The sequence below is a fragment of the Neoarius graeffei genome, chromosome 17 (assembly GCF_027579695.1).
Source record: "Neoarius graeffei isolate fNeoGra1 chromosome 17, fNeoGra1.pri, whole genome shotgun sequence".
NCBI classification, from domain to species: Eukaryota; Metazoa; Chordata; class Actinopteri; order Siluriformes; family Ariidae; genus Neoarius; species Neoarius graeffei.
In genome coordinates, this window is record NC_083585.1 from 4,887,132 (window position 1) to 4,899,389 (window position 12,258).

General features: G+C 41.6%; 1 protein-coding gene across 2 annotated transcripts in view; it reads right to left on the reverse strand.

Annotated features, from left to right (window-relative positions):
- Positions 1-12,258, reverse strand: part of LOC132901316 (gastrula zinc finger protein XlCGF26.1-like) — a 107,034-nt gene that overhangs the window by 40,461 nt on the left and 54,315 nt on the right. Inside the window, exon 3 of one of the 2 annotated variants that reach the window (XM_060943628.1) lies at positions 7,412-7,683. In XM_060943628.1, the coding sequence (XP_060799611.1) occupies positions 7,412-7,683 (272 nt within the window). Of the gene's footprint in view, positions 1-7,411; positions 7,684-12,258 lie in introns of those variants that run through there. The other variant, XM_060943629.1, reaches the window with a different exon arrangement.

Below are 12,258 nucleotides of genomic sequence, written 5' to 3' on the forward strand. Positions count from 1 at the left end.
CTGAGGATCATCAGGAAGTAAAATCTCTGCTGTGCATTCTTTATCACTTGTGTGGTATTAGAGCTCCAGGTCAGCTCCTCCTCTATGTGCACCCCAAGGAACCAGAAGTCCAGGATCCTCTCCACATATTGCGCACTGATGAGAATAGGCTGAAAGTCCGTTTTCTTTTTCCTGAAGTCTATGATCAGCTCCTTGGCTTTGGTGGTTGAGGACCAGGTTTGTTGACTCAGCACCACCCAGACAGTTGCTCAACCTTGTGCTGATAAGCAGACTCCTTCCCCCCAGAGATGAGCCCCACTATGGTAGTATCATCCGCAAATATGATGCAATTATGGGAGCGAGCAGGGTGCAAGTAAGTGCAAGTGTAGAACAACAACTTGTTTAATCCTAGATAAAGCAGTGGCACAGCAGTTATGCTCATATTTACATAGGAATAACGTCCATGAAATGTATCAGTCAGGATTTAGACATCATCGCAAAGAGACAGCTCTGGTTAAAGTAGTAAACGACCTACTGTTGGCGTCTGATCAGGGCTGTGTCTCACTGCATGTGTTGCTTGACCTTAGTGCAGCATTTGATACCATTGATCATTCCATTCTTCTGGATAGACTAGAAAATGTTGTGGGAGTTAAGGGAACGGCCCTCTCCTGGCTCAGCTCTTATTTAACTGATCGCTATCAGTATGCTGATGTAAATGGTGATTTTTCTAGACATATAAAAAATGCAGTATCTCAGGGCTTTACATTAGCACCCGCCAAATGCGGGTAAAATTCGGCTTTGGTGGGTAATAACTTTAGTCTCACTAGCCACTTTGGCGGGTGGTTTATTCTGTGGTATGACAATATATTTTAATTGTAGTTTTCTCTGAAGGCATCTGATATAATAAACACATTGCAATGTAATATTACACGCCTACAACTCTCATGAGCACCTGCGTAAACATTCTGACATGTTAGAGTTGTTTAGAACATTCGTTAACGTCTCAGATAAAATCAAACGATACGGTAACCTGCGGTTAATCAACAAAGCAACAAAGTTGCTGACGACTGACAAGCACACTGTGTGGCAGCATATAGCTGGAGTTTAAAACCCTGCTGCTCAGGAAAAAAGGGGCAGAAATGAGCAGAGCCGGAGCAGCATTTTAAAATCCGATGTCCGTGATGCGCAAAGCGCGCGCCGAAAAATGTTCGCCATATTTAAATGAGGGGGGTGAATTACACACCACACAAGAGATCTCATCTCATTATCTCTAGCCGCTTTATCCTGTTCGACAGGGCCGCAGGCAAGCTGGAGCCTATCCCAGCTGACTATGGGCGAAAGGCAGGGTACACCCTGGACAAGTCGCCAGGTCATCACAGGGCTGACACAGACACCCATTCACACTCACATTCACACCTACAGTCAATTTAGAGTCACCAGTTAACCTAACCTGCATGCCTTTGGACTGTGGGGGAAACCGGAGCACCCGGAGGAAACCCACGCGGACATGGGGAGAACATGCAAACTCCGCACAGAAAGGCCCTCGCCGGCCACGGGGCTCAAACCTGGACCTTCTTGCTGTGAGGCAACAGAGCTAACCACTACACCACCGTGCCGCCCAGATTGGCTCGTTCATAGCAAAACCGAAAATACCATGTACTGCGAAGACTGTAGAAAGTCTGGCAAAGACAGGCACCAGTAATCATAAACTCGAAACTATAAAGGACCACGAAAAGTCAAATGCACACATCGGTACTATAACATCAAAACCGGCGAAGACAGCTGGTTCACTCCAGGACAGCATTGCTTTCAGTCCCTGGCTGTCATGAAGTCGGCTGAGCTGGAGAGGATGGAGCTGCCGTTTAGAAATGTTCACGTGATTGTAAAGAAGTTGATCCCACCCCAGCTATCAACTTATGACCTGCTGGAAGCCTCAGGTCACGAAGACCATTTTTCATGGACCATTCAGACTCATCTGATGATGAATGTAATGGGGACATTTAATGTCTCTCTCTACACATGTTCTCTCTCTCACACACACACACACACAAAATTAATAGATAATGCATAATATACATAATACTTGATAATACACAATACTTGCATATCAAAACATCAAATGTTTTTCAATGATAAATGTTTTGAATTGGACTTTTAATATTAGAATCAGTTCAATTGTACTGAATGTTATTTTTCATATACGATATTTCATATTGTAAAGGGCTTTAATTTGAATTCAATAAACAGAATACTCTGCTTATATTTTTGTCTGAATTGGTTCCATGTTTTCATAGAGGGAGCTACCTTAACAGCACTGAATACTTGAGTGCTACTGTACAGATACATTATACGCAGGGGTTAAATTGGGCCGGGGCTGTCTGGGGCTGAGCCCCGGCACATAAGGTCAGAGCGGATGGCATATGATCACGCACTCATCAAAAGCAACAAACCCTTTTCACGATTTTCAGTTCTGAATAATTAAATATCGTTTTATTAATCAATAAACCCATGACTTTTATGAGATAGATCATAGTTTTCCTGATAACAAGACGACCTGTCAAAGCTATTTAGAACAGAACTTGCGATCAGAGATTCTGGTTTCTGGAACACTGCGTGGGTTGCCAATTCCGCTTTTTATAAGCGACTTTGGGGTTTCTTTTTTTGTGAGCTCGCTTTAAAAAAAAATCAGAAGTCGTGGTTTGCGGGTTTTTGGGCTTGTGTTTCAGCGTTGTGACTTGTTTATAATTTTCTCCGTACACCGTCTCCCCTTTTACCTGCATACGATCCTTGTTATTATTATGTATTCAATTATTTATTTGGCATGTGGTGCTTTTTGTATTGTCTAGAACATACATAAGATGAGCATATTATAGCAGCAAAATAGAAGCACAATCATTTGAATGCAGCAAAACTTTTGCTGCATTCAAATGATTGTGCTTCTATTTTGCTGCTATAATATGCTCATCTTATGTATGTTCTAGACAATACAAAAAGCACCACATGCCAAATAAATAATTGAATACATAATAATAACAATAATAATAAATGCTTCCAATGTTATAGTGTTGTTTGTATTTGGTTGCATTCACTGCATGAATATATTTGATTGACAATTTGACTGACAGTGTTTTGGCATATTTAACATTTATCCTCCAAAATAAATCAACTGTTTTGGTTTAAGATTGTGCAAGCCTTCAAATTTTCTCACTGAACATTTCTCCTTCACATTTTTCACCTGTAGGCATGTGACAAGATTTAACATGATATTGCTCAACCTACCTCTGTAAAGTCAGCTAACAACTTATTAAAATGCACCAGAATTCAGCAAATAACATGTATGATAATAAAAAACTCCTGGGGGAGGACCCCCAGACCCCCCACTAATCATTTCCTTCAAACCAATGTACAACAACCTGTACAATCTGTTACATTGGCCAACCAATCTACATTCAAACTGCCATAATGTGTAGGGGGGCACTACAAGACACACATAGGCCTACAACACACAGATAAGGTGTATATCTCTGTGCAATATGATATGGTTATCAAATTAGAGGGTTATTTTCCAAAAAGTATATTGGGGCAGGGCAGCGGGGGCAGGGGCGGGTACGAGGCAGAGCCCCCCCACATAACCAATCCCAATTTAACCCCTGATTATACGCTGCCATTCATAATTAAATCTAGATCTTCCGAACTTTAACGTATCATGGTGAAGAAAAAACTGCGATTTCCTGGCAACAAAATTGTGGCTAGTGAAAAGGCTGAATGGCTAGTGACTCGGGAAAACCACTAGCCACAGTGGCCAGTGAGCAAAAAAGTTAATGTAAAGCCCTGATATATATATATATATTACCTCTGGGTGATATTATTCATAAACATATTAGTTTCCACTGTTATGCTGATGACACACAGTTGTATGTTTCTACAAAACCTGATGAGAGACACCAGCTTAATAGAATTGAGGAATGTGTAAAGGACATTAGACACTGGATGCTTATTAACTTCCCTCTGCTTCACTCTGACAAGACTGAAGTACTTGTACTAGGACCACATACAGCTAGAAGTAAGTTTTTTGATTGCACAGTGACTCTGGATGGCCTTTCTGTTTCTTTACGTGCAGCAGTAAAAGACCTCGAGGTGATTATTGACCCCAGACTTTCATTCGAAACTCACATCAATAACATTACCCGGTTAGCTTTCTTTCATCTCAGAAATATTTCTAAGAGAAAAAAATTAAATGTCACTACATGGCGCGGAAAAATTAGTTCATGCTTTTGTTACCTCCAGGTTGGATTATTGTAATGCCTTACGGTCTGGATGTTCCAATAAGTGTATAAACAAGCTCCAGTTAGTTTAAAATGCAGGAGCAAGAGTCCTTACTAGAACTAGAAAATATGACCCCATCACCCCTGTCTTATCCACACTGCATTGGCTCCCAGTCAAATGTCACATTGATTGTAAAATACTATTCTTGACCTTGAAAGCACTAAATGGTCTCGCACCACAGTACCTGAGTGAACTTCTGGTCCTCTATGACCCACCACGCCTACTAAGATCAAAAGGTGCAGGCTATCCGCTGGTACCTCCCATAGTGAAGGCTCCATCAGGAGGCAGAACCTTTTCTTACAAAGCCCCACACAGTTATGGAACAGCCTTCCAAGTAGTGTTTGGGAATCAGAAACAGTCCATGTTTAAGTCTAGGCTGAATGCATATCTGTTTAGCCAAGCCTTTTGTTCAGAGTGTTTATGAGGGAAAGGAGTAGATCTGGAGGGTCCTCAGACAGTGTTTTGGTAAACTGGGATGTATGGATGCTGTCAGTCCCCCACTCGCTTGCTTGCTCAAGTTTGTTGATCCTGTAGTGGCTGCTGCTTTATGTCCTGGGGCGCCCTCATGCCTGTGTTACCTTCTGGCTCTCCCCTTTTAGTTATGCTGTCATAATTAGTTTTGCCAGAGTCCCTGCTTGGGACTCTGGCAAAACTCAGTGCAAAATGTATACTGTTCCTACTCATCAGGTGACATTGGGCATACCCAACAACCTGTTTTCTCTCTTTCTCTCCCCCCGCCCCCCCATCTGTCCCTCTGAGTTACATGGCAATCCTGACCTCTTCTGCTCCTCAGACCTGCCTGATCCATTCTGATGCCCTACATCTGGTTGGAGTCTCATCACATCACTCCTGTGGAGGATGGCCCCATATGGACAGTTGAAAGTCACACTTGGAAGATGCTCTGGACACTTACAGTAATGCTTTTATGGCTGAGGACTACAGCTGACTTGCTAACTTTAGGACTGCAGTTGTCATGAACAGTTCTGCACTCAAGTTTCCATCAGTGAAGAGTTAGAACATCAACAAAACTGACTTCATGTTAAAAATGTTATAATCACATTGTCTCTTATCACCCAAATGAGGATGGATTCCTTTTTGAGTCTGGTTCCTCTCGAGGTTTCTTTTCTCATGTCATCTGAGGGAGTTTTTCCTTGCCACAGGTTTGCTCATTAGGGATAGATTAGGGATAGAATTAGCTCATGTTTTAAGTCGTTCAAATTCTGTAAAGCTGCTTTGCAACAATGTCTACTGTTAAAAGCACTATAAAAATAAACTTGACTAGAGATTGAAGAGAGGGGAGCCATTGCTGAGGCGATGTGGGGGCCTTCTCTCACCCTCTGTGAGCGATCAGACAGGAAGTCCTTTATCCAAAGGCAGATGGATTAAGACAGTCCCAGGTCTGTCAGGTTGGACACCAGTCTGTGAGGGAGAATGGTGTTGAATGCTGAGCTAAAGTCCACAAAGAATAGCCTAGCATAGCTCTCCTGCTGCTCAAGGTGAGTGATGGCAGCGTGGAGAGTTGTAGCTATGGCGTCCTCTGTAGACCCGTTAGCTCTATAAGCATACTGGTGTCTAACATGGGTGGGGGACTTGAGATGATGCAAGTCTGAACCAGTTGCTCAAAGCGCTTCATGATGACGGGAGTGCCACTGGACAGTGGTCATTCAGGCTGCTAACGGTCTTTTTTTGGCAATGGAAGATGGTAGAGGACTTCAGGCAGGGTGGGATGGTGGACTGGGATAGGGACTGATTGACTTATGTGACATCCTATGCTCTGTGCATAACATGGTTCTAGATGTTTTATTTTACTACAAGATACAAGCCTATCAGAAATACTGGCCAGAGGTGGTCAATTACTGCAGGAGTCTTGGTCAAGGTGGCTCATTGCTATTTAGCCCCTAATGTTCTCCAAGCTTTAACATTAACAGCCCCATGAGCCTTTGCATTCTGGCAAGGCTCCGTGGAACCGGCAACAACTAAAGCGACTGCCTTTTCTGGTTTCTACAATAATAATCATCCTCCCTGGACCCAAATTTATTTTCAAAATGGGATTAAAGGCCATTTATATTTTTTTTAAAAATGTAAACAAGTTAAAAGTGACTACCTACAAACATTTTTAATGAAAAAGTACAGTCATTGTTGTATTTTAAAAAATATTATTTCATGAGCCTGCATAAAAATGCATGGGGTTGTTCAAAATTCCACAGCACACTTCACTTTGTCTCACAGCACACCGGGTATATACTGTACATATCTAAACTCAACCCTCACTGAACTGATGTTCAAATTATATTTTTTGTCTGCATTTGTGAGTTCACGGAAATGAAAACGTCACACCAACTGCAGACCCCAGCATCAAACCAACTCGCACAGGTGGCAAATTTTGTGGCATCGAAAACCATTGGCTCATTGGTGTGGTAACAAGTTTTATATTAACTTTAGCATTAATTATAGTTAACAGTATCTGTTCAGATCCTGTAGTGCCATGCTTCTCTGTTTATCCTTGACATTTACAAAAGAAACAAACCAAGTGTAAATGAATACGTTTCTTGTTTTTTGTGTGTGTGTGTGTGTGTGTGTGTGTGTGTGAGTGAGTGAGTGAGTGTGAGAGAGAGAGAGAGAGAGAGAGAAGCTACCATGTTGTGCATGCAGCAGAGTCAAGGAAAACTTGGTACAGTTTTTCTCAACTGCATTTGGGAAAACAGACTATAATGGAATGTTGTTGATGACGACTAATATTTTGTGTAATACAGGAAGCTGACCATGTTTAGGAGTCGTTATGGGAGGACTTATGTTGGTGACTACCTGGGCTTGTGATTTTATGGGACTTTCATGAATAATTATACAATAAAGATATTTGCTTGAGCATTACTTTATTTACTTGAGCACTGAGGTGTTAGTAGTATTTTTATTAACCGGTAAGTTCCACCACACTGGCTAAAAGAACCGATGTCGGACCGCATTGTGCTCAAACTTACGATTTACACCACTACTCCACATATCTGCGAGAAGAAATTGATATTAATTGGAGCTACCTTCATCTAGTCATCATATTTTGTTACATAAAAATATACAATCTTTATAATAAAATTTATTACAAACTCACAACCGAGGAGTCTCCACTGTTCTTGGCTTCCTCTCGGTTCACCAGCTCTCCCTGGCAGGGGCCGAAGTGTGCACCTACTGGAACAGTCTCCCCCTTATTAAACACTCCCAGGCCTGCATCAGGAATACTAGACTTCTGGATTTCTAGCCCAGGAGGAAGTGTTTGTCTGGCTCGGTCAGGGACTCCCATGGGAACAGGAGTATCGGGGATGAAGAGGGGTGGTCCATGAACCTCGCATTTGTTGAGGAAGAAGGATTTCCAAACTTCACAGTCTTGGAGTAGAGAAAACAAAACAGGAAGAAATGAGGCCCAAATGTGTGTGCAATCTGTGTGTGTCTATCTAAGACCATATACAGTACATTAGTACTGTATAAAGATTATCCTAAGAAAGCTTGCCAGTAAGGTTCACTGAGCATCTGGTTGAGACTAGAGGTGTCCATCAGGACTGGGATCAAACAGGACACAACAAGGTACCAGTATTGGCAAAAAATATGGAAACACCTGCCAAAATGACAAAACACAATTTGACCTTTTGTTCTCAGGTTCTCTTAATAAACTAAACATTTTCATCATAAACAAATGTTACAAGTAACCAGAGTAAATCATTCTAAAATATTATCAATATTTGGTATGGAACCCCTTGACACTGACACGATCAGGCATGCCATCATAAAGTTTATGAATAAAATCAAGTGGAATTGATCTCCATATGTCTTGCAACACTTCCCAGAGCTGTGGCAGGTTTGAAGGAGCCCTTTTCACCTTCTCTCGCTCCATGTAGTTCCAGACTTGCTCAATTATATTCATGTCAGGACTTTGGGCTGGCCAATCAAGAATTGTCAAGCTGACATCTTGTTCTTTGTTTTGTAAATACTGTTTAATAGGGCTGTAACGATATGCGTATCGAAATCGCGATACGCAGAGCCACGATCCGTATCGCGATACAAGAAGGCAGAATCGCGGTACACCCTTTCACACTTCTCCTCAGCCCCAAAACAGAGGCGCTTCCAAACTTCAATTTATGAATACTTTACTTTTTATTTAAATTACATTTTAAACTTACTTAAATTACTTTTTTTTTTATATCTATTAGTAAGTCGTTTTTTCGCCGACCTGCGACAATCTTCTGCGAGTCACGCAACGTCCACACTCGCCACTGGCAGAGCATTCATTTCTTTTAAGCGGTCGCCATTCTGGTTGCAACGCGGGGAGCAAATCTGTAAACAAGCAGCTCATTGGCTGGCTAGGTGTGCCACAAGCCAATCACAATCACTTGACCGGAAAGGCATGCAGTGTTGCCAGATTGGGCAGGTTTAGGTGCTTTTTGGCTGGTTTCAAACATATTTTGGGGTGGAAAACGTTAGCAATGTCTGGCAACACTGAAGGCACGTCTGCTTGGGCGGAAGCCTTCTGCGGGCAGTTACGTTTTGACATGCGAGCAATGTTTCACCATAAAAATTCCGTAATTTCCATCTGTTTTCCGCGATCACAGAAAATCATTGGCCCTATGAGAGTGAGACAGTGAGAGAGCCACCCCCCCAAAAAAAATCTTAACGGATTTACACGATTTGGAAGAATGACTTTTTCAGAACCGAAAAAAACAGAGCTTCCGGCTCAACAGTATCATTTTGAGAAATAAAACAATCTTTGGATATACATTTGTTCATTTTTGCATACATATTACTCATTCTCTGCAGTGGTCTGAATTATTTGTTATTAAATAGTTAATGTAAGTAAGTAAATGTTAAGTCAAATTTACTACTTTAAAAAAACATTTTAAAAAAAATCGTGGGCGTATCGAATCGTGGGTCAAAAATCGCGATACGAATCGAATCGTGAGTTGGGTGTATCGTTACAGCCCTACTGTTTAACTATCCTGGCTGTGTGTTTTGGGTCATTATCTTGCTGGAAGATAAAGTTGTTGCCAATGAGAGCTCTTCCAGAAGGCACAGCATGATGGATAAGGATTTGTCTGTACTTGTCAGCAGTGAGCGTCCCATCTATTTTGTAGAGATGACCAACTCCATTGTAGGTGATGGCTCCCCATACTTGCAGGACCCCTCCGCCATGTTTTACTGTGGGAGAAATACAGTTTGCCTTGTATCTTTCTCCCTTTCTGCACCTGACTTACTGTTGCATAGTGTTGCCAAATAATTCAAATTTCTTCTCATCTGAGAACATGACCCTTTTCCACTGCTCAGAAGTCCAACTCCTGTGAATTTTTGCCCAGTTAAAAGGATAGTTCGGGATTTTTGACATGAATCTGTATGGCATCCCCATCAATAGCGTCGTGCAAACACACTGACTTACCCCTGACAGCATCCTGCGAGTCCAGTTCTTGTCCAGTTTTGGTCCAGACGAAAGTAGTCCGGCAAGTTTGTTGGGGTCACGAAAGTAAAACGTTTTTCGTCTCAAAACAGTATGTGTTCAAAAGTGATATATTTGCATCACAAAACCGTTGCCAAATAAAAAGTCAGACTTCAAAATCACTTGGCACTATTTTCTCTCCCTTCTTATCACTGCGCGCTGCCGCCAGGTGACAGCCACAGCTGTTTCATTCATTGTTTTAGTGATGGGAATTTCGGCTCTTTTGGCTCTTCTTACTATAAGGAGCTGGCTCTTTCGGCTCCCAAACGGCTCCTGAGATTTTATTTTTGATTTAATTGCTGCAATTAACTAGTTAATTAATTACATTATTATTTATATTTTATCAATAGGATGTTTTCCATTTTATTTTTTAGTTTTTGTAGCCATTGTAAAGCTTTGTAAAGTATAGCAGTGTAACAATGTTCTATAGAAATAAAACTTACTTACCAATTAATAAATTATTTTCTCACAAACATAATGCAAAACTGTTATATTACCAATATAAAATACACAGGAGACATTAACTGTATCCTTTATGGCTTTATTTCACACTCGACCTTGAACAAAATGCCACAAAATAAAATTATGAAGTATAAATCAGGCCTAAGAAACTATGAAGCAAAGTTGGAAATTATTTTAACAAACACAGAACAATGTGCAACAAAATACGTGGCACCTTGAGCGCATGTAAAAAGAGAAAAAAGTGCCGCACTCTGCTCCTCCAGTAATGAGAAGCCGCTGGAACAGCAAATATGCTCCTGTTATAATGACTGCTGTCTCGTTGTATACCGCAGATTAATCTGGCCATGCCAAGGCGGTTGCCGACTGAACCTGTCAATTTATGAGCGACAATTTATATCATGAGCTTTAGGAATTCATGGCAACAAAACAATGATCATTGTCAAATAGACAATCATCCTTCAGCTGAGCTGAACTCTGTGTGTCTCTCTCTCTCTCTCTCTCTCTCTGAGGCACCTAAGGACAAAAAACTAATTCGGCTCCCACCGAAGAGCCGGCTCCCGTCGTTCACTTCAAAGAGCCGGCTCTTTGAACCGGATCGTTCGCGACCGACACATCACTACATTGTTTACTGCTAGCAAAGTTAGCGACAACATGTCTGACTACGACGGTGAAATGTGTGCGGAGATTCAGCCACATCTTTGTTGCTACAGCCTGGATAGTCGCAAGTGCGCACCATTTTCACAAATATATTATTGTATAGGTTATAGAAGGTGATAAATTTGTCGCTGTTCTTGCTCTCAAATTAGCTTGTTAGCGCCACTGATCTGAACTCCTAATCACTGCCAAACAATGGGAAAGGTGTTGATTCCTGCGCAGATGTCAACATGACAGTGCGCAGTGATACCGAGGGAGAGAAAATAGTGCCAAGCGATTTCGAGGTCTGACTTTTTATTTGGCAACGGTTTTGTGATGCAAATATATCACTCTTTTGAACACACTGTTTTGAGACGAAAAACGTTTTACTTTCGTGACCCCAACAAACTTGCTGGACTACTTTCGTCTGGACCAAAACTGGACAAGAACTGGACTCACAGGATGCTGTCAGGGGTAAGTCAGTATGTTTGCACGACACTATTGATGGGGATGCCATACAGATTCATGTCAAAAATCCCGAACTGCTTATTTTCTGCTTATTTCCACCTCTCAACAAAAGTTTTGCGCGCTGACACATGACCTTTGAGGCCTTCTGCTGAGTGTGTCTTCCTAACCAGGTGTGGGGAGACATCCTTGCCTGTAGCATCTTGGAGGTCCTGTGCCAGTTCCTTGCTGGATTTCTTCCTCTCTCATAGGGATGTAGTCTTGAGGTACTGGACATCAGCTTTAGTCAACGTTTTCTTCCTTCCTCTGCCGGAAATGTTCTTGAAGTTCCCAGTCTTCTGGTGATGCTTGAGGCATTTCCAGACAGCACTGTGGGTCACATGCAGTTTCTTTGCTATGGCTCATTATGAATGGCCCTCCTCCCACAAAACTTTCATCCTAATATGCTGCTCTTCTGTAGTTTCTCTCTCTGATGCCATTTCTGCCTGCTGCCTAGGCTGTAGTCAGAGGATAAATACTTTTTCTAATGAATTCTTTGTAGAGACCACATGATTTAGTTAATGGTTTTCACCTGTGGAATATCAGGGAAGGATTGCCCAACAAGGAGTGATTAAGGTTGGTTTTGGGGCTAAACTAAACTAAACAAAAAGAGATACTATTTCCAATATTTTTATGATGTTCATCACACAACGATGGCCAAAACTGCTAGTGTTTTCATGGTTAAAGTATAAAATTGTGGTTAAAAGGTGTCTCTGTATCTTCATAATATATTTCAGTTGTCTTCAGTGCAGATTCTGATGTCATTTGCACGGATTAAGTATGCAAAATCGATCTTTTCCTAGGCATTTCCATATTTTGTGCCAGTACTGGATACGAGTATGAGGTTTGTTTTTACTTCCTTGTGGGAGTAAACAAAATGG